We start from the raw sequence: 24978 nt of genomic DNA on the forward strand, positions 1-24978 counted from the left end.
TCATATATTGATTACAGCTTGTTGTGTATCTAGTATGTATCTTCATGGCACTTGTTTGTGGACATTTAATAGCAACATTCCAATTTCATTTCTAGGTTGCCATGCAGCATGATTAATCACGGTGCAATTCTAGCAATTGTGTCAAAATAGTCTGTAGTAACAACATGACTTTGTACCATGATAATAATTTGTTCCTAACTTGCAACATTTTCGTTATCAAGGCCTTCTCACTGTCAAAGACACACATACTTTCACCCACTAACCACCAACTGGTCAAAGAAAGAGCACTTTAATGCTTTGAAAGTAAAATATTTTGTGCTTATGATGATCAGTATTATGCATTATCACAATGTAAAAAGAAATAGTGATTGTTTTGATATTTCTGGTAAGTTTTTTGTTATCTGTTTTGTTAAGATGTGTAATTATATAACTATTGCTGTTCGTCGGAGTCCATTAGTTTCAAAGGTTGTTAAATTGTGTTTTTTCTTAATATCATGGATATTAAAATATTTGACTTCCTTTAGTGTCTCTCTTTATCAAACTCGAAAAGGTTTTAGACTCATTTCCGATCGGAGTTTTATTTGAATGAACATTTAATTGTCAGTGGAGATGCCATAAATCTAGGCAGCGTTTAATGAGATATGCATCGATCTTAAGATGCTATTTAGGCTATTTGTATTTAGTTAATCGAGTATGGGAGCATACGTGCTTGTGTTCATTCATAGCCCTGTCTTGAATCTTCAATCCTATCGAGGCTCGGCGGTTCATTGTTTCGTTTTCGGGGCTCGACTGTCTTGCCTGCCGTATGTTCGAATCCTCGCGGAAGTACTGACGTGTTCACACGAGAGGTAGCTAGTTTAGCTAGCTAGGTAGAGCCGGGTAGTGACACAGCGGCCGTATCAGGTAAGAAAGGACTGCCATTGATTATTTTCACTGTGTTTGCAGACACAACGAAGAGACGCAGACAGGTATTAAAAGTAAAAAGCAAATTTCAAATTGATTGTGTCATTCAGTGAGTTATGGAGTTGGTTACTCGCGAATACTTTGATTTCTAACTGTGCTAACGTTAGCCGGCTAGCTGTGGAGCCGTTGGCAACGTAGTACTATCTCCGGAAGTGAGTTGTCAAATTACCGATGTCCTTGCTGGTATTTGTAGTTTACTTTTTCCACAGAACCACTTATCTCAATGGACAGACAGTGAGTAATGAACTACATTTTCTTTTGCCAGACTTTAATGCGCGCTTCGCTAAAATTGTGGGAAATGTAGTTAGATATAGTCATTTAAAGGCCGCTCGGGGTAAGCAGTAGCTTTAGTAAAACTACATAACCCACAATCGGTGATTTGGACCAAAGGGCAATGTACGTTCTGATGGCCAGTTAGCCACTACGAGAGCTAATTTTTAAGCTAACGCGTATAACTTCCAAATCATATACCTAACTAACGAAACGTCAGTAACTGCTATTACAAAATGTGTTCCGATCGTAGTCACATCATGGTTTTCCCAGAGTGCCTCTTTAAAAACGGAACCTAACCTGCATTAACGTTAACTTCCTTCCTGACTGCCTGAGCCTGTAAGTGTTAGCTAGTTATGCAGCTAACGTTAGCCACAACCACAAACAGTTATACAGGGTCTTGCCTTTTAAAGCTAATGGTACCTATCAATACGAATAATTAAAATGCCCTGTAATTGCAACATCAATGCAACGCAAGTTGGTAATCAAATATCTGAAACATGACCTCAAACTACAATGGTAAAGGTGGGCAACCAGCTAACATTACCTAAAAAAAAGGGGAAAAAATCATGATCCAGTCGCTACAAAGCCAACGGATCTCTGCAAAGTCCTCGGTATAAGTTGCCGAACTATGTCGCCATTAGTTAGACCTACAAAAAATAGTTACTTAGCATTGTAATTTAAAAAGAGCGAATACTTGATTTTGTTCACTAACGTCAGGCCATGTCCGTAATCGAGCTACATGGACATCATTCTGATCTCCCCTTGCAGTGGTCATCTGACGTGCATAGTCAGACAGCTGCCCATCTGAATTCACCTCAAAAGTTGGATAAATACATAAGACACAGACTGCTACCACATTCTGCTATTTAGTTACACACCTACGACTGTTTTTTTTATAATAAAGCTGGCCACACATTTCAGTAGGTAAATTCCCTTCTTAGCTAGTATTTCATTTTAGAATGACACCTGGTGCTTACAGATAGAAATATTCATTTCCTCTGCTGCTGTTTCATATTTTCTTAGGAACACTTTGAGCACACTGTATGTGTATTATTGACATTTTCTTTAAAGTGACTCATGTTGTTAACTGTATGGTATAAATTACCCATTACTGCTATAATCACATGCATATTTACAGGGACCCTTTTGACTATCTCTTAAAAAGGCCTCACAGGCAGATGGATTATTTTAACAAATCTTGAGGTGTAGTATATTTCTGAAGGATATCCCAAAAAATACAACATCTTCATGTTAATAATGCTGTTAGATTTTTTATTCCTTCTTATTTCTCATTGGTGAAGCACATCTTTGTGGCTACAGATGACTCCAGAAATTAGACATGTTTCAGATGTTACAGTTTAGAGATAGTGTCTGTATATGTTTCAATTTTATGAGAATCTCGTTCAAGTTGTATCCCAAATTCAGGGAAATTATGTACTTAAAAACAACTGGCATTGCACATTAACCCTTACTAAGGAGTCAAACATTACAAAAAAGACAGGGAACAACCCATTATGTAAATGTTGCTATGCCTGTTCTGTTGCTTTACCAATACTATCTGGGCTTAAAACAGTTTCACCATGCCATTGCATGCCATATAAACTAGATTGAAATTCCAGCCAATGTACCCAAAAGTGGGAGATGCTAGACCTTTGCATGCTAGATAATGTTACTGCCTACTGCAGCTTAAAAAGTCTGTTTTAATCAGAATAGCCAAGTAGCCTATATTAAAGCACCACTAATTAAATTTTTTTTTTTGTTGTCTATACTGATAGAATGTCAGAAGGGGACAGTGTTGGAGAGTCAATCCATGGCAAACCATCGGTAGTCGCTGCCTTTTTCACACGGATTGGACAGGTAACATGGCATATCCCTCAGACCATGTCATTATCACTCATCATAATTAGGGATATGTTTGGTGCCTAAACACTGGGTTGTATACTCATGACCATTAAGCAAATGTAAAATGGGTATCAATTAAACTGGTGGTGATTTAAAGTCACTTCTATAGACTGCATTAGTTATGCAAGTGGCAATTTATTTTCAGAATTACTTCTGTACTGAAATGTTACAAGGCCAGTGCTGCTGTACCTGTTGTCACAGTGTTCATCTTCAAAGTAGCAGTAATGCTTACACTATAGTGGAAGTCATGTATCACATTATGGGTGATGGTTTCTAGTAACTTTAGCGTAATCAAAGAAAACAGGTGAATTACAGTGTTATTTTGGAGTTTAATACGTCCTTTGCATGGACTATTAGCAGCACAGTGCTCCTGTGAAGCACTTTTCCTGATTTCAGTTTCTAGTTTATATTTTATCTCATTTGTACTTAAAATGATCACATCAGTAGCAGCATTCCTCAAGCTTTGTGCTTAGCAGTGGTATCAGTGCTGAAAAAGTGTTATCAGGACATCCTGACTGAAAGTGGGAATATGGCCTTCAATTTGTCCCATGGTATTGGCCAGTCAGGCAGAGAGAGAAATGGATTCAAGGATTAAGGGGAACTTATATTAAAACATATTCCTCCACAGTAATTAGAGCAATGATAAGCATGGGATGCTTAGGTAACGTCCATTATCATTGTATCTCCACAAAGTGAAAGTAACATTTTTTCAGAGACTTCCTTTTATTTTTTGTAACAGATCTATCAGTCATGGCTAGACAAGTCAACGCCGTTCTATGCAGTGCGGTGGGCAGCCACTCTACTACTCACTGCTGTCTACATGATCAGAGTGTACATACTACAGGTAAGGTTTTTATTTATTTATTTATTCATTCATTCATTCATTTACAATGTTTTTCTTTGCTCAGGGAAGTTAGAAAATGCCAATAGTTGTAACAAAAGCATTTAATTACAAAATGATTCACTTGCACTGTATTGTCCAGTTTTTTGAGACTGTCAGAGTGAGAGGTGTTCATTCACCTGTACTTATAAATACTAATAATTTTGTTTAACTGGAATGCATTATATTTAAGGCTGATTGTTTTTGGTTTTAGCTGATTTTCACCAAAGGTGAAAGATTGGCTTAGAGGACGCTCAAAGAGGACAGTGACTGTACATCTTTTTTTGTCGCAACTCATCCGTCAAATGTGTGATATTTGTTTTTCTACTTGCCAGTTCTCTTTCCATGAAAAACTTCTTGCTCATGTATACATCATTTTTTACTAACAAATGTGCACTTTTAGCCTGTTAATTTGGTTCTGTTCCTTATGCTGCTTTTCAGGGTTGGTATATAGTAACATATGCTTTGGGAATCTACCATCTCAACCTGTTCATTGCTTTTCTATCGCCAAAAGTGGATCCTTCACTGCTTGACGAAGGCAAGTTGACTCAAATCAGATAATGTTTTTTGTCACGTTGTGTACTCAATTACATTTTGTATTTTGACTTGTCGCAGTTTTATTCAGTACCAATTCCATCAAAGGTCAAAGTATAATCAGATAATCTAAGAATGCTTTCCCATACACTACATGGCTAAGCATTAACTTGTATTTTTTTTTTTTTGAAAGTTTTCTAATTGTATATATTTATTCATCCCAAAAGGACAGAATACTATGGTGCATTCACTGTATATATTGAGGATAAAGCTAAAATTCAAAATTTTCAGTTTTCTAAAGTGTTTAGTTGGAAATGTGTAACTTGACATGGAAATAAATAAAATGTCATAGTGCCAGCCACACTGTTGAGTAAGTGATCTCTTCGAAGTAAAATGCTAACGCATTACAGAAGCAACTGCTTAGTTCCAAAAACTGGAAATAGTTTATTCACCTCTGTGCTTCAATAAGCCTTTCCTTTCAACATGGATTGTTATAAGAGATTGTGAAAACAAATAATTGTGAACTGTTACTAGTCATGTGCCAAGTACTGTAGTTTGCTCTTCTCAAGAAAAAATACTTTTGATTGTGATAGTGTTTTTTTTTATCTCTTGGCTTGCACATTGTTGGTCTTAATGCTGAGTTGTGATTGAAGATCATTTTAAATAACTTCTACATCACCCTTTAATTTATCTGTAATGCAGATGAGGGCCCATCCCTTCCTACCAAGCAGAACGAGGAGTTCCGCCCTTTCATCAGGAGGTTGCCTGAATTCAAATTCTGGTGAGTCAAGCTTTTGGTCAGGGCATCTATCTCTGTCATCTATAGAGTGACTGCAAATTAGATTCTTTTGATTGACCTGTGTGGCCAAAATTTAAGTCATGTAGAGGTGTTGTAAAATGAGGTAGTATTTTAGTATATAATATGATCTTGCATCCTCATCTCAATTTACTTTCTAGTCAATCCCTATCATCCATATATTGTCCATATAGCGTTACTTCCCTCTAAAGATTTAATTTAAGTTAATTAATCTTTCATCCTGGCTGTTAACATTTTTCAGCAGTTTTGACCTTGTTAAGTACATAAAAATATGTCAAGTCAAGTAAGTCAAATCTGTATTTTCTCTTTCCTGCATCTTCCATTATGGATTTATTTGATATTGTGAACTCATGAAACCCTACTTCACATTACTCTTCCCACATTGATCGTAAAAAGGAAATTTCCATACACACCATACACACAATGCCTTATTCAGTAAATGACCCAATGTCACAAATGTGGCCAGACTGTTTTTTTTTTTGTTTTTTTTTAAAAACTTTTTTCAAGTTTAAATGTCAGCAACATTGAACATCGAACACTGTTCGTGACATGGGGCCTTTCATTCTCCCTTTTTCCTTTCCTAGAGCCATTTACGTTCTAGCATTTAGACACTCAAGTACATCATATCTGGAGTCCATCTTTGAAGAAAAATGTTCATTTCCAATTGCAATTTTGCTGTCATATACTCCAATATATAGACTTGTTTCAGGCTGTGGCCACACAGTTTTAACTGAGGTTATGTCCCTTTTCTTGGCAGGCATTCAGCAACAAAAGGCATCGTCATCGCCATGATTTGCACATTTTTTGATGCCTTCAATGTGCCAGTGTTCTGGCCTATACTTGTAATGTACTTCATCATGCTCTTCTGCATCACCATGAAGAGGCAGATCAAGGTAAAGTATACATTGACTGACATCAACACCAGACTGTAGAAGGCAACAAAAAAATTTGTAGAAAGTAGAAATTACTCTGACAAAGCTTTTAGCAAAAAACTAAGATCTTCACACTCACAAAGGTCATATGTTTTGAAGGACTGCATTATATGGTACAGATCTTGCTGCTGTCCACCATTTTATGCAGTTAATTTAATTTTGAATATGCTAATACCTCATGTTAAGTGCTAAATCATTCCTTTTTTATTTATATTACTGATAAAGCTGGCAGTCATTGTGCTACTCCATCACTCACCACATATTTTGTTAAAAAATGGGGTGAAAAGAGTGAACCCTAGAAATATCTGTTGCTAATTCTCCTCTTTTTCTTCTCCACCCTTTTTAGCACATGGTCAAGTACAGATACCTACCCTTCACACATGGGAAGAGGACATACAAAGGCAAGGAAGAAACAGGGAAAACATTTGCTAGTTAAAAACTCCCACCTACCCTTCCCCTCCTTCTCATTTGAAATTTATCCGTCACAGCTAGTGGGGAGTGACCAGGGTTTTTTTTGTACGCGGGACAGTAACCTGAAAACATACGTAAAAATGCGAGTTTTGATCCATGGTTCACAGTGTTGAGGTAATGAGCAGCACGGATCAAATTAGTCGGGGAATATTGCCTTTGTCTATCAAGGGGTGGGATTTTTCTTTCTTTCTTTCTTTCTTTTTTTGGGAGGACCACGATCCTCACTTTAGGATTGGTCTGAATTTTTTCAGTAGTAGGTGAGACAGTGCTGCCTTTTGCCTTTTTAACCCCATTAGGTAAGTATAAAGTCATCAGGAAGGAACCACACTGAAAAAATTTGCAGTGAAATTTGTGATATTTGAATTTTTTTTTTAATTTTATTTTTTCCAAATAAGGTTGATTTTAAGTACATCTCCTTATCCCAAGTGAAACAAATCTGCCAACTTTTACTTATTTGTAACAAGTTATACATTGAAAGTGAGTAGTATAAGTAGCAAAATAACATGATTAGATATGTAAGATGAAATCTGGAGGAAATGCCACGGTCTTCAAGTTGAATCATTTCATCTTTCGTGATCAAATTTTGCGGCTGCTCTGGCTTAGGAGTGCTTCAGCCAATTGTCCTCTGTACTAAATGCAGACACAGTGGAGAAATGAGTCACATTTCATTTGAATATGCATTCATGACAGGTGAAAAAAAAGATCAATCACAATCTCCTGAAATGATAACGCTCAGCTCCAACATTTTTTGATTTATGTTTCTTTTAAATTGGCAACTGAATCTCTGTGTATTACTTGATTCTCAATAGCATACCTAGGGGAGCAAACCAATATGGATGATTATTAGTGACTTCATCATTTGAATCTTGAGCCACCCACCACATCATTGAATGCATAATTCAAAGCAAGTGTCACAAACCCAACCCATTTAGTCTCCTGTAGCCTGTAGTCTAAATCAGCTCTTTCTACTTTGGCGCCTTTGTACAGTTTACTGTAACAGATGGGATACTGTGTCATTGACCACCCCTATAAACCCTTTTTCTTAATTAAAGGGGCATTTGGCTTAAATGGCAAGTGATTCAATTTGCTTTACCTCAGATTTTTACACTATTTTGAGGAGAATTATTCAAAATATACTGTGTATACAAAGTGCACAACCAGTATTCAAGGCCAATTCATAACAAGGTCTAATCTGAGATAACTGTCAAGAAATTACATGTTTACCCTGCCGATTCTTTGAAACATTTGCCCATCTGTGATTCAAAGCCCGGGGTCTTTTCAATTTGTGTAGATTAGCTGTTGTAGTCCTTTATAATCTGTGTTTACTTTGAAAAAAGTTATGGTAAATATAGTCATTCCAAGCAAACTTTTGTTCTCTTTCTTTTTCAGAGGAAACATAAGAAAACAGAGATTGAGAGCTTTTATTATAACAAATGGATGAAGTGGGTGGCGATCACACTTTCTTTTCTATAAACCTGTTGATTTCTTTTTTCTCCATTTTTATCAGAATGCTGGGGATTATCTGTCATTACTTAACATTGATCAGCACTGTAGTAAGGGATCAAAACATTTTCCTGTAAAAAGTTTGTGTTTCAAAGGATTGTATGGAGGATTTGTATATATATATATTTTAAAATATGGATTTCTTTGAGATTATTTTTATTTTATTTTTTTTTCTTCCAACCACCATACTGTTTCCAAGTGTTTAAATCCATTCAGTTGAAAATGATGAAAGCAGAACTGGTTAATTGGGTTCTAGATTTGATGAATTTAATATGTTTCTCATGGATTGCATGTCATTGTTTTCTTGTGCTACAGATATAAACAAAAACTTGATTTTAATAACTTAAGTGTAATTTTTTCACTCCAAATGCTATTAAAGAGACTGTGTCCCTTCAAACAGTGCATATGTGTCTCTGTTTCATATTTTGTATGTACTTATGGAGGGAGGAGAGTTGAAGGACAAACAACAATATAATTTTTGTCTCACTCCAAGGTGTCACTAAAATTGTTTTCCTGAAGTTGAGTCCCTTTCAGTGCAGTTCATAATTCACCTACCATGTCCACATCAATAAACATCTCTAGATTGATGATCAGAAATATTTTTTTTTTTAAAAAAACACTCTTCATTAACATAACAGGGACTGTGCAGCAGCAGTTAGATGATTTTTTGCATCAGAAATCAGAAATCATCAGAAATCAGAAATCCTTTATTTGTCCCGCAAATGGGGAAATTCCTTAGTCACAGCAGCCAAAGGACAGTATCACACTTAAACAATAATAAAAAGTAAAAAATAAACAATATAATAGAGATAAGAAATAGAATTAACTCGTATATACATAGTATTTACAATATGAACTTGGTATTTACAATATGACATAGTATTTATAATATGAACAGTGTAAGTATAAGCAGTTTTGTATTTTTATTTACAAACATTAAATAATAAATATGGGTATTAAAAAATTGTCCAATTAGTGCAAACCAGAAAGTGTGTGGATATGTGTAGAGTTTAGTATTGCACAGTGCACATGTGAGGTCTACTGGGGGCAGTGCTGGTTGTACAGTCTGACAGCAGCAGGAAGGAAGGACCTGCGATACCTCTCCGTCACACACTTGGGATGTATCAACCTGTCGCTGAAGGAGCTGACCAGTGCAGTGATAGTGACCTGCAGGGGGTGGGACTCCTTCACCAGCAGCGATGACAGCTTGTCCATCATCCTGCTCTCTCCCACCACCTGCACTGGGTCAAGAGGGCATCCCAGGATGGAGCTGGCCTTCTTGATAAGTTTATCAAGTCTCTTCCTATCTGCTGCCGAGATGCTGCTGCTCCAGCAGACTACTCCATAGAAAATGGCTGATGCCACCACAGAGTCATAGAAAGTTGTCAGGAGTGCCCCCTGCACCCCAAAGGACCTGAGCTTCCTCAGCAGATGGAGTCTGCTCTGACCTTTCTTGTATGTTGTATGTTGCTGCAGTGATTGATATATATATATATATATACTGATTTGTATATCATCCCCCAGCTATTCATAGGTATCTGGGAAAAGAGTTCACAGACTGGTAGACTAAATGACAACAATGAAACACTGTCTTGCTGTTGTGTGTCTCCTTTGTGATTTGTAACTTAGTTCCTAATTGTTGGAGTTGGAAAAGAAGGAACTCATAATTTCCAGGATTATCATGAAGGATCCTTTATGATGGAAGCAACAACCTTGCTTGCTCATGATTGTTAAACACTATGTGTACACACCACAGAGACTGTAGCTGAAGTTTAGAAGACTTTTGCATGCTGATTTGTTTATGAACCTCCAGCAAATTATAATTATCTATGTATGACATCTAGTTCACACCCAAATGCATGGAAATGAGGCTTAGTCATCACCAGTTTCTAACTTTCTAAAGGCAGAGGAAAATGCCATGAGAGTTCATATCAGATGGGTAAACCAAAACGACAACAATGAAGCACTGTCTAGCTTTTCTGTGTCTTTTGGGACCTTTTCTACATGTTTTGTCTCAATGCACTGTCCCATCCTCAGAGTTTCAGCTGGAAGGAGATTTTTTGATCGGTGGACTTTTTGGAATTCATCATGTCGATGGACCTGATAATCGTGACAGACCAGAATTCACTGACTGCTCCCGGTGAGTTTTATAACATCTCTGAGCAGATACTATCTGAAACTAATGAAGTGCATCTAGTATAATAGATAATATTATTATACGAGTAGTGCGTCAGATTGTCAGGTCAATGGAACTTTTCCTTCAAAACCTATTTTAATATTTGCTCCATTTAAAAAGGTATAAGACATTAAGTCTGCATTATTGATCTTAGGCCTTTTTTAGTGTCTCTAAAGCCTTCACAGAGGCATTAATGAAACTAATTATCTCTCACTTTCCTTTGTCTGTCCACAGTAAACCCTTCATTCTGTCAAGTTATCAGAGGTTTCAGGTGATGCGATTCTCTGTAGAGGAAATCAATAACTCTACCAACCTACTGCCAAATGTATCTCTTGGCTATGAAATTTTTGACCACTGCTCAGATACACAGAGTTTTCCAGGCATTTTAAACCTCATCTCAGTCAATGGCATGATCCAACCTTGGCGTGAACCAAACAAGAATCTCTCCAAAGTTTCCAAAGTGATTGCAGTGGTCGGCACTTACGTAAGCACTGAAACACGGACAATAGCCCCTCTTTTTATGATGAATCTCATTCCTATGGTAAATTTGCCAACTACTGTTTTTAACAACTTATATCAGATATATCAAGTGCTTTCATACCAAGCTTTTTTTGAGAATTTATTGTCACTATGAAGTAATGAGAATGTCTCTATTACTCTTTTAACAGGTCAGTTATGGAGCTTCTAGTTCAATCTTTTCAACAAAACAGAATTTCCCCTCTTTCCTGCGAACAGTGCATCCCAATAAAGATATCATAGAAGTGATTATTAGGATTCTGCAGCACTTCAACTGGCGCTGGGTATCTTTCCTCAACATCGATGATGATTATGGCAATGATGCACGGGAATTGTTCATAAAGATGATTAAGGACACTGAGATCTGCCTGGCGTACACCAAAATCCTCAGTCATGATACAGATTACTCCCAAATATTCAAACAGATAGAGGCACAGAGGATAAGTATCATTATAGTTGTTGCTGCTGAATGGACTGCTAATGCTCTCCTTGACTCAGCAATACAACTGAATATCACAGACAAGGTCTTGATAGCAAGCGATGGATGGTCCTCGAACAAGGAGTTCCCCAAGAAGACAGGAATCAAAAATATCGGAACTGTACTCGGGGTGTCTCAGCCAGTAGTGAAATTGCCTGGTTTCAGTGATTTTGTCCATGCTTCCAAAAGCCAGAATCATTGTGAGAATTCAGAACAGATGTTTTGTAATCAGGTTTGCAACTGCAGTAACCTGACTGCAAAAGATGTCATTCTTGCAGACCCAACTTTCTCTTTTCCTGTCTATTCTGCTGTATATGCCATCGCTCATGCCTTACACAATGTCTTGCGATGTGGATCGGATGGATGTAATGGGAATATTACAGTTTACCCACATATGGTGAGTATACAAATAATTTGAGAACTCATTTAAGTTATTCTCACTGATTCTTGGCCAGTTTTTTTTCCATGCCATTTGATGTGTGTCCAATGACAACACAATACAAGTGTAGGTTTTGTTATCATATATAGATCTGCACAAATTGATGGCTTTCAGTAAGATGCTTTGAATAAATAAGCTTTTCAAAGGGTTTTGTAAGACAGAGATCAATCTCATTAGAGCTCTTCGTTGGTTAAAACATGATGGAATATTTTTTAAAACCTATTTAATCGACACCACATATGTTTATCGTGAACACATGCAAGTAATCTGTACTTTGTGTGCCCTCATCAGGTTCTAGCAGAGCTGAAGAAGACAAACCTTACACTTCTAAACCAGAGTATTGAGTTTGATGAGAATGGTGACCCCAAGTACGGATCCTATTCTATACTTTTCTGGAACCAAACTGGTGATACGGAGGAAGTCGGCTTGTATCATTTTAACCCATCGTTCCATTTCTTCATCAACAACAGCAAAATTCAGTGGCACACCAAGGACAAAGTGAGTTTTTAGAGTAAAGAGTTTACATGGTATATGTTGATATAAAAATACTTTGTTTTGGTTTCCCTCTTCTGCAGTGATGTGCTTTGTAACTAAACATGGTGTCATTAACTGCTACTTCTCTATCATTTGCATACAACCCTTGTGATATAATCTTGTCTTGGACAGGTGCCTACATCACTGTGTTCCCAGGAATGTTGTGTAGGTCATAAAAAAAAGTATAATGGAATCCACAAATGCTGCTTTGATTGTGAAAAATGCCCCAAAGGAACTTATGTCAACAGCTCAGGTAAATTATTATACATGAGAGGAAGAGGGTTATGGCCAAGAGAGTGTAACAGTCATTTCATGTTGACAGCTACACAGATCGAATCACTGTGGCATCAAGCTAATAACATCAGTCACTTCCAGGTAGACAACTGGCAGTTGATTTGTATTGCAAATATATGTGAAATCAGCAACATTGTTTTTTCTGGTGTCATTAACTAACATTGAAAGATACTTTGTTAAACAAGATGACCTATGTGACTCACTCTGACTCAAACTGATCTCTCTTTACCAACAGAGGATTTTTTAAGAGTTGACCTTAACTTTATTGACAATCTGTCCTTTTTTGTGTACAACAGCAAATCCCTACGAATGTTTTGAATGTAAGGAGACAGAATGGTCTGAAGAAGCAAGCACATCATGCAATCTGCGGGTGGTGGAGTACATCCCATTCACAGACAGTGGAGCTATAGTGATCATGGTCGGGGCCTGGGTCTTGGTGGGTCTCACAGCAGCCATGTCTGTTCTCTTTGCCATCAACTACAACACACCTGTTGTCAGATCTGCTGGGGGACCAATGTGCTTCTTAATTTTAGGCTGCCTCAGTCTGAGTAGTATTAGTGTGTTCTTTCAGTTCGACAAACCAACAACTTCCTTTTGCATCTTAAGATTCTTGCCATTTGTTTTGTTCTACACTGTTTGTTTGGCATGTTTTGTTGTACGCTCGTTTCAAATTGTTTGCATTTTCAAAATAGCTGCCAAGTGCCACAAGCTCAGCAGCTGGTGGATGAAATATCATGTACAATGGCTGGTCATCACTGTGGCATTTGGTGCTCAGGCACTCTTACTTCTTATTGGCTATTCTTATGACCCACCCAAGCCCTACAATGAATCAGGTTGGTACCCAGACAAAATAATACTTACTTGTGATCATAATTTTAAAGCAACCTCTGGTTCTTCGGTTTTATTTGTATTTTTGTGCTCTCTTTGCTTCATTTTCTCCTACATGGGAAAAGACCTCCCAAAAAATTACAATGAGGCCAAAGCAATAACCTTCTGCCTGCTCCTGCTGATCCTCACATGGATCATCTTTGCCACTGTGCGTATACTTTACCGTGGCAAGTACAACCAAACTCTTAACGCTCTGGCAGTACTCTCCAGTCTCTACTCCTTTCTGTTCTTTTATTTCCTCCCAAAATGTTACATCATCATTTTTCAATCGTACAAAAACACAAAGCAGTACTTCCAAGGTCTCCTTCATGATTACAACAAAACAACCAGCCAGTAGCGGGCTTCCAGTAAATATGTTATTGTATATAGAATAATTGATGTGCTTCAGGTCTTCTGAATGCTATCAATGGAAAGGATAAAAAAAAAGTCTAAAAAGATGTTCATTGTAGTTTAAATCTTTGTCTCTTTCATTGGTTGTAACCTAATCATGTTTCTTTCATGCATCTTGAAATTTACTATAATATATACAGTATAATAATAATAATATATGATATTATTATATAATATATACAGTATAACAATATAATAATAATAATAATAATAATAATAATATATACAGTAATTAACATTTCAACAAGAGGTACACAAACTGTTGTGGGTGGTTGTTCCTTGAACTAAATGTTAACATTAGCTTGCTAACATACTCGCAATGAATCATGCTGATGCTGAGCAGGTATGATATTTACTTTGATCACCATCTTAGTTTAGCCTGTCAGCATGCTAAGATTTGCTAAGTAGAAACAAAAGGTGCAACTGAAGGTAATAGAAATGTAATTTCAGCAATTTAGTCTTAAACCAAAGTATAAAATAAATTAAAGTTTTGACCCAATGATGGCCCGACATGGAAAGTTGTAAGGGATTACCAAAGTAATTAAAATTCTTTCTGAGGTGGACATGGAGGTCTGAATCAAAATTCATGGCAACAATTCAATAGTTATTGAGACATTTCCTCAAAACCACAACTGTGATCATCTAAGTCTTCAGGATACATCCTCTGGGAATTGTGAATGTTTATTCAAAGTTTTCAGAATGTTCTTCCCATGAATCAAGCAGATGTTGAGATAGATCGCTGAATAATAGAAACCTTTGACCTGTTGGTTACTCTACAAGAAAAGTCAGTGAACATGATTCATCCTGTGGGCACCATGAATATTTGAACCACCTGCTTGCATTGATAGGAATCTGTGCACCCTTGTCTTGTCAGTCTTATTTGCCATGTGAGTAGCATGGCTCAAGGGATGGGATATCAATCTGTTGGTCAATCTTTCCTTGACCAGTTGGTCTACAATTTCATCCAGTTTGAAATACATCAACAACTATTTGATTGATTGTCATGGAAATTGGCACAGATATCCATGGTCCCTCGAGGTTGAATCCTGCTGACTGACTGGAGCCTAACTTTAATAATGGAAACATGTTTTTAAATGGATCCCTGATTATTAACAAGCCAACCCCAGCTAGGGTTACTGTACTAGATAGTACAGTATGCTGGGTACATACTGTAGATCTCTGACATTTTTAAGTTTTTCCCCAAACTGACGCGACCATTGATGCTGATGTTGATCTTGTAACACAGATATTACGTTAAACCAATGACATTATACTGTCGGCAAACAAACCTTGCTTCAAGCTGTAAATAACTGTCAGAATTCTTACACAGAGATAAAACATCATTTTGGACCCTACAAACATTTTAAAATTATTACTTTTAATTAAAAGAGATTATTCTGTACCTTTCTACAAGCTCTGTGGATGTATTATTCTTTTAAAAATGATTTATCTACATAATAATGTTATCAGCATGACCTTTTATATTAGAAATAGTCCTATTATAGACTACTGTTATAATATTATTTTTTGCTGTAGTGCATATTTTCTCGTTTTACAGAAAAGGTTTGTCCAAAAATGAATGAGAGGAGCTGATGTGATGTGACTGTGTACAGAGTGGTGTAGGGATGATGTATTTTTGTTGGCCAACCTGGGAGTTAGCATCACCATGGTTCCCTCGTCAAAAAGCCTATGAGATTTTTGGATTGGATTTCGGATAATCGCCAAAAATAAGCTCTGTAGCAAAGTCAAAGTTTATTTTTTGTTTTAAGTTTTGTTCAGCCAGATAATCTTCACAGATGAACACCACTTTTGTGATTTTCGAAGCATAAATTAAATTGCTATAAGTAAAAAGCTAATGTTAGGCTACATTATGCTCACATGACAAAAAACGTCACCACCATTAAGCGTCTTACTACACAAGTATCATACACTTTTTCTATAAATTGATCAATCTGCAAGTTGTAAAGTTCGAGTCAGAATAGTTTGTTACAAAAGTCCACCTGTAAAGACGGACTAGTGAGGAGATGAGTTTTCCTGTTCAGCCTCTGTAGTCTCAATTAGCTGTCCTTTTTCAGACACATAAGTGTTTTATAATTAAACTGTGGGACATTTAATGATGTATTATATGTCAACAAAACATAGAACAAAATGTGTAAATATCTTAAGCCTGTGTTAACCACAGACCTTATTTCAGGCTTTTAACTGAAAACCCATTCACCCATAGACGTTGACATGAGGGAACCAGAAGTGCAAAAATGCTAACTGATTCATTACTACACCACTCTGTAAGGCTAATATTGAAGGCCATTCCAAATATACTGTATGTATTTTTTTAAATAAATGTTCCAGCCAGTGAAATACAATATTCATGACATCCCCACCATCCTCAGCTATACTTTGTGTTTAGTTCTAATAATAGTTTTGGATTCTGATTCTGATATGGTAAACATTACACCAATTTTAACATACTAATTGATTAAGTTAGAGTTTAATAAACCTCCAGTATTTCATCATCCACACTCTGATAAAGTCTCTTCACTCAGTTTTTTCAAAATCTACCAGTTTACAAATGTACTTACACACGATAAAGAACTGTTGCGATGAGATGTATCTTTGTACTTGCATAACTAAATCAGATAGGAAGTAGTTGACATATGAATTAAGAGTATACTACAGTTAAATTTAATGTACACTATGCTTTAAACATACACTTCAAAATCTTGTGTAATTTTACAGCCTCAGGACATTCAGTGATATTCCACATATGCTTTATTTTGTTATGCCCTGCACTAATTTATATATTGTGTACATCAGTTATATAACTGTAAGAGTTATTCAATAAAAACATTGAATTGAACTTGTCTGTTTTCTTTTCTGTTCAGCTGTTTTTTGAGGTATCTATAGCAATTTTTACTGTCACCACATGAAGGCACCACTTAACTGTGACACTGTACAGGCCACACTGCAGGCATGCTTTGAATAAACTAGTGTATTGAGATTGATTTTTCTATTGAGATCAAAATCAGGGTGCAAGATGCTTTTGTGCAGGTGTTGTGCAGGTCTACACACAATATAGTTCAAATATAAATTAAACAGTATCCTGCAATATAGATAAAGATTGCTTGGCCCTACTGCATATTCCCATTTTTCAAGTGTGTTTCTGTACCTTAAAGGACACATAAAGTCTCCATTTTTAAAAAAATAGAATGTGATTATTTGAGTGAAATTCTCCCTGTGATTTTCTGTAAGTTTATTGTTGCACTGTTTTTAATATTTGGCTTTCATCTAAATTCACAAAAGCGCATATACTGTACACCTTTAAAGTTGATTGCCACAGTAAGAATGAAACCTCTTCCCCTATTGGTCCTCCTCATTTGACCAATTTCTCCACTTACTTATAAACCCACTCAATAATGGCATAATATGTAATGTTGCAGTGTGGGGCATGTATATATGTATTTGACCAGGTCTGCTGATTTTGCATACTAATTACATACGGAGCCACACTAGGTCTTATTCTCGTGGCCCTTAACCACATGTCTGTAGTCTGCATGGATGTCAAGTGTCTCAATGCACTGGTTACAGGTTGTGTACCTGAGAGATACAGGTATTACATCACCAAATCTGAATTTTCCCAATCATTATTGATACACACGTTGACACCAGATTCTGTATAGCTCCACACTGTTTGTAAAAATGTCATTAGGTAAATTTAATCCTTAACTAATGTGTCTGTTGCTTTTTGGATGAGTTATGTCTCAGTATCTTGTGTTTTAATCAGGAAGACACTGACCTTGTTTCCACCCAGATGTAAATGTTCATGTCCTCTTTGTTTTGTCATCGCTCCTTGGGACCACTTTTACCACACAAAATACTGATTATTAGTAGGAGAAAAAAAGCAGAGATTAAATATATTATTACTCAATAGCATCAATTAGATCTTATTACAAGTACATGATGTTACTTTTTGGCATTGATGGCCAATTTCTTCCAGTAATACAGGGGTAAAACATGTAACCTATTGTAACCTTATTATATATGAGAGCACTACGCCTAGAAAGTCAAAACCTCATCTTAACACACAGGGAAAACTGTCACAGTACTGGCTACTCTATTGGTTAGAACGTGATCTTGTGGAAGTGAAATGCCCACGTTTCACAGCAATGACTGGTTTGAAAAACTTTTACTGTGACAGCTAACACCAGCACTTTTAGACATGTCTCTGTGTTCTACCATTGACAGTTTGTGTGAAAGCCTACCTGACTGTCAGGTGTTTATGCAAACTCTGTCTGTTTGTGTGCTAAAGCAGGAAGAGAGGAAATGGGTTTTGCATTGGCCAACATATAGATAGGTTTGTCATTTGCCTACAATCTTAGAAGATAATCTTTGGTTCCTCTTTCCATGTGGTTCATCTCTGCATTGTCAAAAACATTTTTGTTTTTTCAAACTGAAAATATAAAACAACCATTTTGTTTTTAAAAATGTGAGATAACTGTGATAGTATTGAACAGATCATTTATCCCTTACTTTAAGACTTAATTCCACCTGAGAAAATATCTTAGAATATATATTTATGTTGTTAGTTAACAACAACAGGTTAGTCAAATGTATTATCCGCTAATGCTTTCCTGCATTTTCTATTATGGATTTAGTTCATGTAATGAGCCTATAAATCCCTTCCCCAAATTACTCTCCATACATTGATCCCAAAATGAAACTTTAGTGTCTAGACATTCAGGGGTGGAAGTACTGACAAAGTGTGTAAAGTGTTTTTTTAATTTTACTGTCACTTTAGAACTTTTTTATAACAAGTGCTGTACTTAACTACATTTCAAGTCGCATCCGTCACAGAGTACAAACAAAGGCTACATGAGACAGTCCTGATAAACTGTCTGAGAATGGAAAAAAGGAGAGATGATAATGGAGAGCAGAGCCCCAGAACGTAGACTCTCAGGAAAACAGGTGTGTAGTCTCTTATTTTTAATGAGTCACATTGAAAGTCAGTAGTGTAAGTTGCAATATAACACAATTACATGTGTAAGATAAATCTGAGGGAAATGCCATGGTTTTCAAGTTGAATCATTTGATTGTTTGTGATAAAAGTGTGCAGCTACTCTGGCTTACATTTGTCTCAGCCAATTGCCCTCTGTACTAAATGCAGACACATTGGACAACTTAGTCATCTTTCATTTGAATATGCATTCATGACAGGTTAAAAACATTTTCATCTTGAAATGGCAACTGAATCTGTGTGTACTACCTGATTCTCAGTAGCATAGCAAGGGGAGCAAGATCAATATGGTTGATGATCAGTGAATTCATTTGAAGCTTGAGCCATCCCCCACATCACTCAATGCATAATTCAAAGCTCACAAGTGTCACAAACCCAACCCATTTAGTCACCTGTAGCCCACTGTCTTTTTTTTCTTCTTTGGCACCTGTGTACAGCCTACTGTAACAGATTGGATACTGTGTCATTGACCACATTTTGAAAAAAAAATAATTCAAGTGGCATTTATCTTGAATAGCAAGTGAATTTATTTGCTTTTCCTCAATTTTTTACACTATTTTGTGAATAATTAGTGATAATTGGCTTAATCTACATTTTTGTTTTTTATGGCATACTTGTGTTCCGACACTCACACTAATGAGTGACTAGACTGTGGTTTGAAACCAGTCAGCATTTTCCTTTTGTGATGTTTTACTTTGATGTTCCCAACTAATAAAGGCTTTTCAAGCATATCCTCGGCTGTACTTGAGAAGCTTTGTCTACAATTTGTCTATTCATCACAGGGACTATGCAGCAGCATTTTAAATGATTTTTGCATGCTGATTTGTGTATTCTTTTTAAGCCATTTATAGCAATCTGCATCTATACCCTCCCAATTTCATGGAAATGATCACAAAGCCTCAGCCTTCACCAGTCTCTCATGACATTTAAAAGACAAAGGCAATCCCATCAGAGCAAACACCTGAGTGGTAAAAAATAACAACAACAATGAAACATTTTTTTGCTTCTCTGTGTCTCCTGGGATCTTTTCTGCATGCCTTGGCTCAATGTACTGTCCCAGCTTCTGCGTTTCAGCTGGAAGGAGATTATTTGATTGGTGGACTTTTTGACATTCATCATGTCGATGGCCCTGTTTCTCATAAAAGACCAAAAATGACTGACTGCTCCAGGTGAGTTTTAAAATAAATCTGGGGGAATATCTTCTCAAGTTGAAAGTAATGTGTAAGTAAAGAGTGCCTGATATAACAGATGTTGTTATAAATTCAAGAATTTTGCCTCAAACTTCTACTCAATGGATATAGCTAATAGCACATTTCCCCCAAAATCATGTAAGGACATTACATCTGCATTACTGATCTCAGTTCTTCTATCATGAACGAGAGATATTTCTGTGTTTGTACAGCCTTGACAAACCCTTGAACAACGAACCTTGTTCTTACACTCTCTCCCTGCCCCTCTATCCACAGTAAGCCCTTCATTCTGTCAAGTTATCGAAGGTTTCAGTTGATGAGATTCTGTGTAGAGGAAATCAATAACTCTACCAACCTACTGCCAAATGTATCTCTCGGCTATGAAATATTTGACCACTGCTCAGATACACAGAACTTTCCAGGAATTTTGAAACTCATCTCATTCAACGGCATGATCCAACCTTGGGGTGAACCACACAAGAATCTGTCTAAAGTAATAGCAGTGGTCGGCACTTATACGAGCACTAACACGCTGACTGTAGCTCCACTGCTTATGATGAATCTCATTCCTATGGTAAATTTGCCAGTTGCTATTTTTTTAACAACCTTTTACCTGACTAAAGTAATAAAAACTTGACTTTACATTTTTTAGAATTTTCTGTAATGTTGCTATTATTTTTTTTTTTTAACAGGTCAGTTATGGAGCTGCTAGTTCAGTCTTTTCAAGAAAACAGAATTTCCCCTCTTTCCTGCGAACAGTGCATCCCAATAAAGACGTCATTGAAGTGATTGTTAGGATTCTGCAGCACTTCAAATGGCGCTGGGTTGCATTCCTTAACATCGATGATGATTATGGCAATGACGGACGGGAATTGTTCATAAAGATGATTAAGGACACTGAGATCTGCCTGGCATACACCAAAGGACTTACTCATGATACAGATTATCCGCCAATATTCAAACAGATAGAGGCACAGAGGATACGTATAGTTATAGTTTTTGCTGCTGAATGGACTGCTGAAGCTCTCATTGAGTCAGCAATACAACTGAATATCACAGACAAGGTGTGGATAGCCGGAGATGCATGGTCCTTAAACAAAAGGCTCCCCAAGGTGAAAGGAATCAAAAATATCGGAACTGTACTCGGGGTGTCTCAGCCAGTAGTGAAAATACCTGGTTTCAATGATTTTGTCCGTGCTTCCGAAAGCCAGAATCGTTGTGAAAATTCAGAACAACAGATGTTTTGTAATCAGGTTTGCAACTGCAGTAACCTGACTGCAAAAGATATCATTCTTGCAGACCCATCTTTTAATTTTCCTGTTTATTCTGCTGTATATGCGATTGCTCATGCCTTACACAATGTCTTGCAATGTGGATCTGGCGGATGTAATGGCAATATTACAGTGTTTCCACACATGGTAAGTATACAAATTATTTTCTTTCTTCTTACTGTGTCATTCTTGGGCAATTATGTTTCTGACAAGTTTTTCTTACAGAAAAACCTATTTGAAAGTGACCTGTCATACCATAAAACACTGGTCTGTTTTGTTATCACATATAAGAAAGTGACCTATCATACCATAAAACACTGATCTGTTTTGTTATCACATGTAAGATACAAACAAAACCTTTAAATCCTCACACTACAATCTTAACTGATTTTTCATGTCAAACATTAGTTCATTTGAATGTACATTTAATAGATCTGTACATTCTACAGTGGGCTTCCAGTAGGATGCTTAGAGCAGTGTTACAGTCTTAAAGAGATCTTAGCGCATCACATACTACATATTATTATGCCAGAAGGAGCGACGCACTACCTCACATGATCTCATGGGGAAACAGATGTAAATAAATGGAGACTGTTGCGCAACAACTTGCTGTAGTAATGTTAATACTCTGCAGTGAGAAAAAACAAAAGCAGAAGAATCAATGCAGTCAACAGTGCTTGCCTATTCATCAACAAGAACTTGAGGCGAGACTGTTTAACCCAAACTAGGAGTTAGTCCGAGATGTTGCTGTTGTGTAGATATCAAATATAACAGCAAAGCAATACAGTACATGAAATGAGCAAAGCTAAAACATCAGATTGGTCAAACCATCTTGTTTTACTGTACATCTTTAAATGTTAGAGTTACAGCTGAAAATGACAATAGAAATATACAAGTTTGCTGATTTCACATATCTGCACAATGCAAATCAAAGGTCAGTCTTCTATCCGGATGTAACTTGTTACCGTGAAGTGATCTGGTCTATACTGGCCCAGGTTTTTAATGCCCTGCCATGGAGTATGTTTTGCCTCACTCTCCAGCATTTCTGAATTCAATATTACCTGGCCTGCCTGCTTGGACCTTTGCCTGATCACCCAGATTTTATATTCCCCCTCCTGCTCCTTGTTAGACAAGTTTGCCAGTTGGACTGATTTCTGATTTTTGACCCTTCCCTGTTTGAAACTAATTAAACTGAACTTCCTTGCATCCCATTGTGCCTGTGTTGTGCTTTTGTGTTCAGATCTGTCTCAAGTATTTACAGTAAGGAATGGTCAAGCCTTGTGAGACAATGTCATTAGATCTCTTTGAGGTTGAAACATGATATTTAATCAATGCCTCACAAATTCATTGTGAACACATGCAAGTAATCTGAACTTTGTGTACCCTCATCAGGTTCTAGCAGAGCTGAAGAAGACAAACTTTACACTTCTAAACCAGAGTATTGAGTTTGATGAAAATGGTGACCCCAAGCATGGATCCTATTCTATACTCTTCTGGAACTACAGTGGTGATGCAGAGGTGGTCGGTTTTTATGATTTTCGCCCATCGTTACATTTCTTCATCAACAACAGCAAAATTCAGTGGTACACAAAGGACAAAGTGAGTTGTTTAATCTTACCAAAACTTTATACAGTACATTTTGATTTGAAAATACTGTTTTGTTTTTCCACTTCTGCAGGGATGTGTGTGTGGACAAGTGCACAAGTGCACAAAGATATGTTGAATAATAGCTGTGACAGGGAACAAAACCCAACATTAGGAACATAAACCAGTGGTGGTTGTTCATTCTGTTATTTGCAGGGACATCTGGATATAACACTCAATGTTGATTACATTTAACAATTCCTGTTTTGAATCTGAATTACTGCTACCACCCTTACGGTATAATAATGCATTTACATTTTCTTTTCTGCTAAATAATTGTCTTGTATAGGTGCCTACTTCAGTGTGTTCCCAGGAATGTCCTATAGGACATGCAAAAAAGTATGATGGAATCCATGAATGCTGCTTCAAGTGTGAAATCTGTCCAAATGGAACTTATGTCAACAGTACAGGTAAATTATTATATATGAGAGGAAGAAAATTAGTAAAGGCAGTGCTGTCAGTCTTTACTTGATGGGAGATAATCTTTCTTATTGGCATATTTATGGCCAAGAGGATTTCATTTCATGTTGATTGGACAAAGCTTTATGCTTGAAGTAGAAGCTCATCTTAGGAGAACATACACAGTAACTTTATTGACAAATTGTGTGTCTCTGTTGTAAAACAGCGGATCCCTACAAATGCTTCAAATGTAAGGAGACAGAATGGTCTGAAGAAGCAAGCACATCATGCAATCTGCGGGTGGTGGAGTACATCCCATTCACAGACAGTGGAGCTATAGTGATCATGGTCGGGGCCTGGGTCTTGGTGGGTCTCACAGCAGCCATGTCTGTTCTCTTTGCTGTCAACTACAACACACCTATCGTCAGATCTGCTGGGGGACCAATGTGCTTCTTAATTTTAGGCTGCCTCAGTCTGTGTAGTATTAGTGTGTTCTTTTACTTTGACAAGCCAACAACTTCCTTTTGTATCTTAAGGTTCTTGCCATTTTTTTTGTTCTACACTGTTTGTTTGGCATGTTTTGTTGTACGCTCGTTTCAAATAGTTTGCATTTTCAAAATAGCTGCCAAGTTCCCCAAGCTCCACATTTGGTGGATGAAATATCATGGACAATGGCTGGTCATCACTGTGGCATTTGGTACTCAGGCACTCTTACTTCTTATTGGCTATTCCTTTGACCCATCCAAGCCCTACAATGAAACAGTTTGGTACCCAGACAAAATAATACTTAGTTGTGGCGTTCATTTTCAGGCAACCTCTAGTTCTGTGGTTTTACTGTTATCCTTGTGCTGCCTTTGCTTCATTTTCTCCTACATGGGAAAAGATCTCCCAAAAAATTACAATGAGGCCAAAGCAATAACCTTCTGCCTGCTCCTGCTGATCCTCACATGGATCATCTTTGCCACTGTACATGTACTTTATCGTGGCAAGTACATTGAAACTCTTAATGCTCTGGCAGTACTCTCCAGTCTCTACTCCTTTCTGTTGTGGTACTTTCTCCCAAAATGTTACATCATCATTTTTCAATCATACAAAAACACACAGCAGTACTTCCAAGGTCTCATTCAGGATTATACCAAAACGATTAGCCAGTAGCAGCTTCTCATAAATATGTTACTGTATACAAAATAACTGATGCACTTCGGGGGCCATACTCATAAAGTATCCGTATAAAAAGTTGGTCTGAGTGATGATATTCTCAGAAAATTCTTAGCATTGTTTTCTAAGAATTTTGCCTTAAAGTTAAGACTAGATCCTGGAAGAGATATAAGTTATACACAAAGAATCAAAGCCCTTCAGGTGAAAATCTGTCACAAATAGGGAGGAGGACTCTTAAGAGCCTTAAAAGTTTCTTAAGCAGAGGAGAAAATGATGGAAAGACAAAGACGAAGGAGAAAAATTCTCCAAAAACTG

The 24978-nt window shown here is 36.9% G+C and overlaps 3 protein-coding genes across 5 annotated transcripts; all 3 read left to right on the plus strand.

Annotated features, from left to right (window-relative positions):
* The first annotated feature begins 821 nt into the window (after positions 1–821).
* rer1 (retention in endoplasmic reticulum sorting receptor 1) lies at positions 822–8677 on the plus strand. Of its 3 annotated transcripts, XM_073470505.1 has the most exons (8): positions 822–903; positions 3012–3093; positions 3878–3982; positions 4460–4556; positions 5255–5333; positions 6127–6262; positions 6648–6702; positions 8162–8677. In XM_073470505.1, exons 2-8 carry the CDS (start codon positions 3013–3015, stop codon positions 8170–8172), a joined length of 564 nt encoding a protein of 187 aa, XP_073326606.1. In that variant the 5' UTR covers positions 822–903; position 3012; the 3' UTR covers positions 8173–8677. The 3 variants fall into 3 exon arrangements, with proteins under 3 accessions (XP_073326606.1, XP_073326604.1, XP_073326605.1); XM_073470503.1 differs by lacking the exon at positions 8162–8677 and having other exon boundaries at positions 6648–6829; XM_073470504.1 differs by lacking the exons at positions 822–903; positions 8162–8677 and adding an exon at positions 1486–1572 and having other exon boundaries at positions 6648–6829.
* Positions 8678–10233: 1556 nt separating this feature from the next.
* On the plus strand, positions 10234–13937 carry LOC141000235 (taste receptor type 1 member 1-like). Its single transcript, XM_073470898.1, has 6 exons — positions 10234–10415; positions 10686–10992; positions 11120–11842; positions 12176–12382; positions 12551–12671; positions 13009–13937. Exons 1-6 carry the CDS (start codon positions 10234–10236, stop codon positions 13935–13937), a joined length of 2469 nt encoding a protein of 822 aa, XP_073326999.1.
* A 6051-nt stretch (positions 13938–19988) lies between these two features.
* LOC141000250 (taste receptor type 1 member 1-like) lies at positions 19989–24660 on the plus strand. The gene is made up of 6 exons (XM_073470919.1): positions 19989–20170; positions 20468–20765; positions 20884–21609; positions 22855–23061; positions 23396–23516; positions 23732–24660. The coding sequence occupies exons 1-6, from the start codon at positions 19989–19991 to the stop codon at positions 24658–24660; spliced, it is 2463 nt and encodes an 820-aa protein (XP_073327020.1).
* The last annotated feature ends 318 nt before the right edge of the window (positions 24661–24978 follow it).

Source organism: Pagrus major, chromosome 7, assembly GCF_040436345.1.
Source record: "Pagrus major chromosome 7, Pma_NU_1.0".
NCBI lineage: Eukaryota > Metazoa > Chordata > Actinopteri > Spariformes > Sparidae > Pagrus > Pagrus major.

Coding starts and splice junctions, on each gene's coding strand:
- rer1 (XM_073470503.1), top strand. CDS start 3,013: ATGTCAGAAGGGGACAGTGTTGGAGAGTCAATCCATGGCAAACCATCG. Junction 4,557..5,254: donor TCCTTCACTGCTTGACGAAG/GCAAGTTGACTC, acceptor TCTGTAATGCAG/ATGAGGGCCCATCCCTTCCT. Junction 6,263..6,647: donor CCATGAAGAGGCAGATCAAG/GTAAAGTATACA, acceptor CACCCTTTTTAG/CACATGGTCAAGTACAGATA.
- LOC141000235 (XM_073470898.1), top strand. CDS start 10,234: ATGAAGCACTGTCTAGCTTTTCTGTGTCTTTTGGGACCTTTTCTACAT. Junction 11,843..12,175: donor TTACAGTTTACCCACATATG/GTGAGTATACAA, acceptor TGCCCTCATCAG/GTTCTAGCAGAGCTGAAGAA. Junction 12,672..13,008: donor AACTTATGTCAACAGCTCAG/GTAAATTATTAT, acceptor TGTGTACAACAG/CAAATCCCTACGAATGTTTT.
- LOC141000250 (XM_073470919.1), top strand. CDS start 19,989: ATGAAACATTTTTTTGCTTCTCTGTGTCTCCTGGGATCTTTTCTGCAT. Junction 20,171..20,467: donor AAAATGACTGACTGCTCCAG/GTGAGTTTTAAA, acceptor CTCTATCCACAG/TAAGCCCTTCATTCTGTCAA. Junction 20,766..20,883: donor TGATGAATCTCATTCCTATG/GTAAATTTGCCA, acceptor TTTTTTTAACAG/GTCAGTTATGGAGCTGCTAG.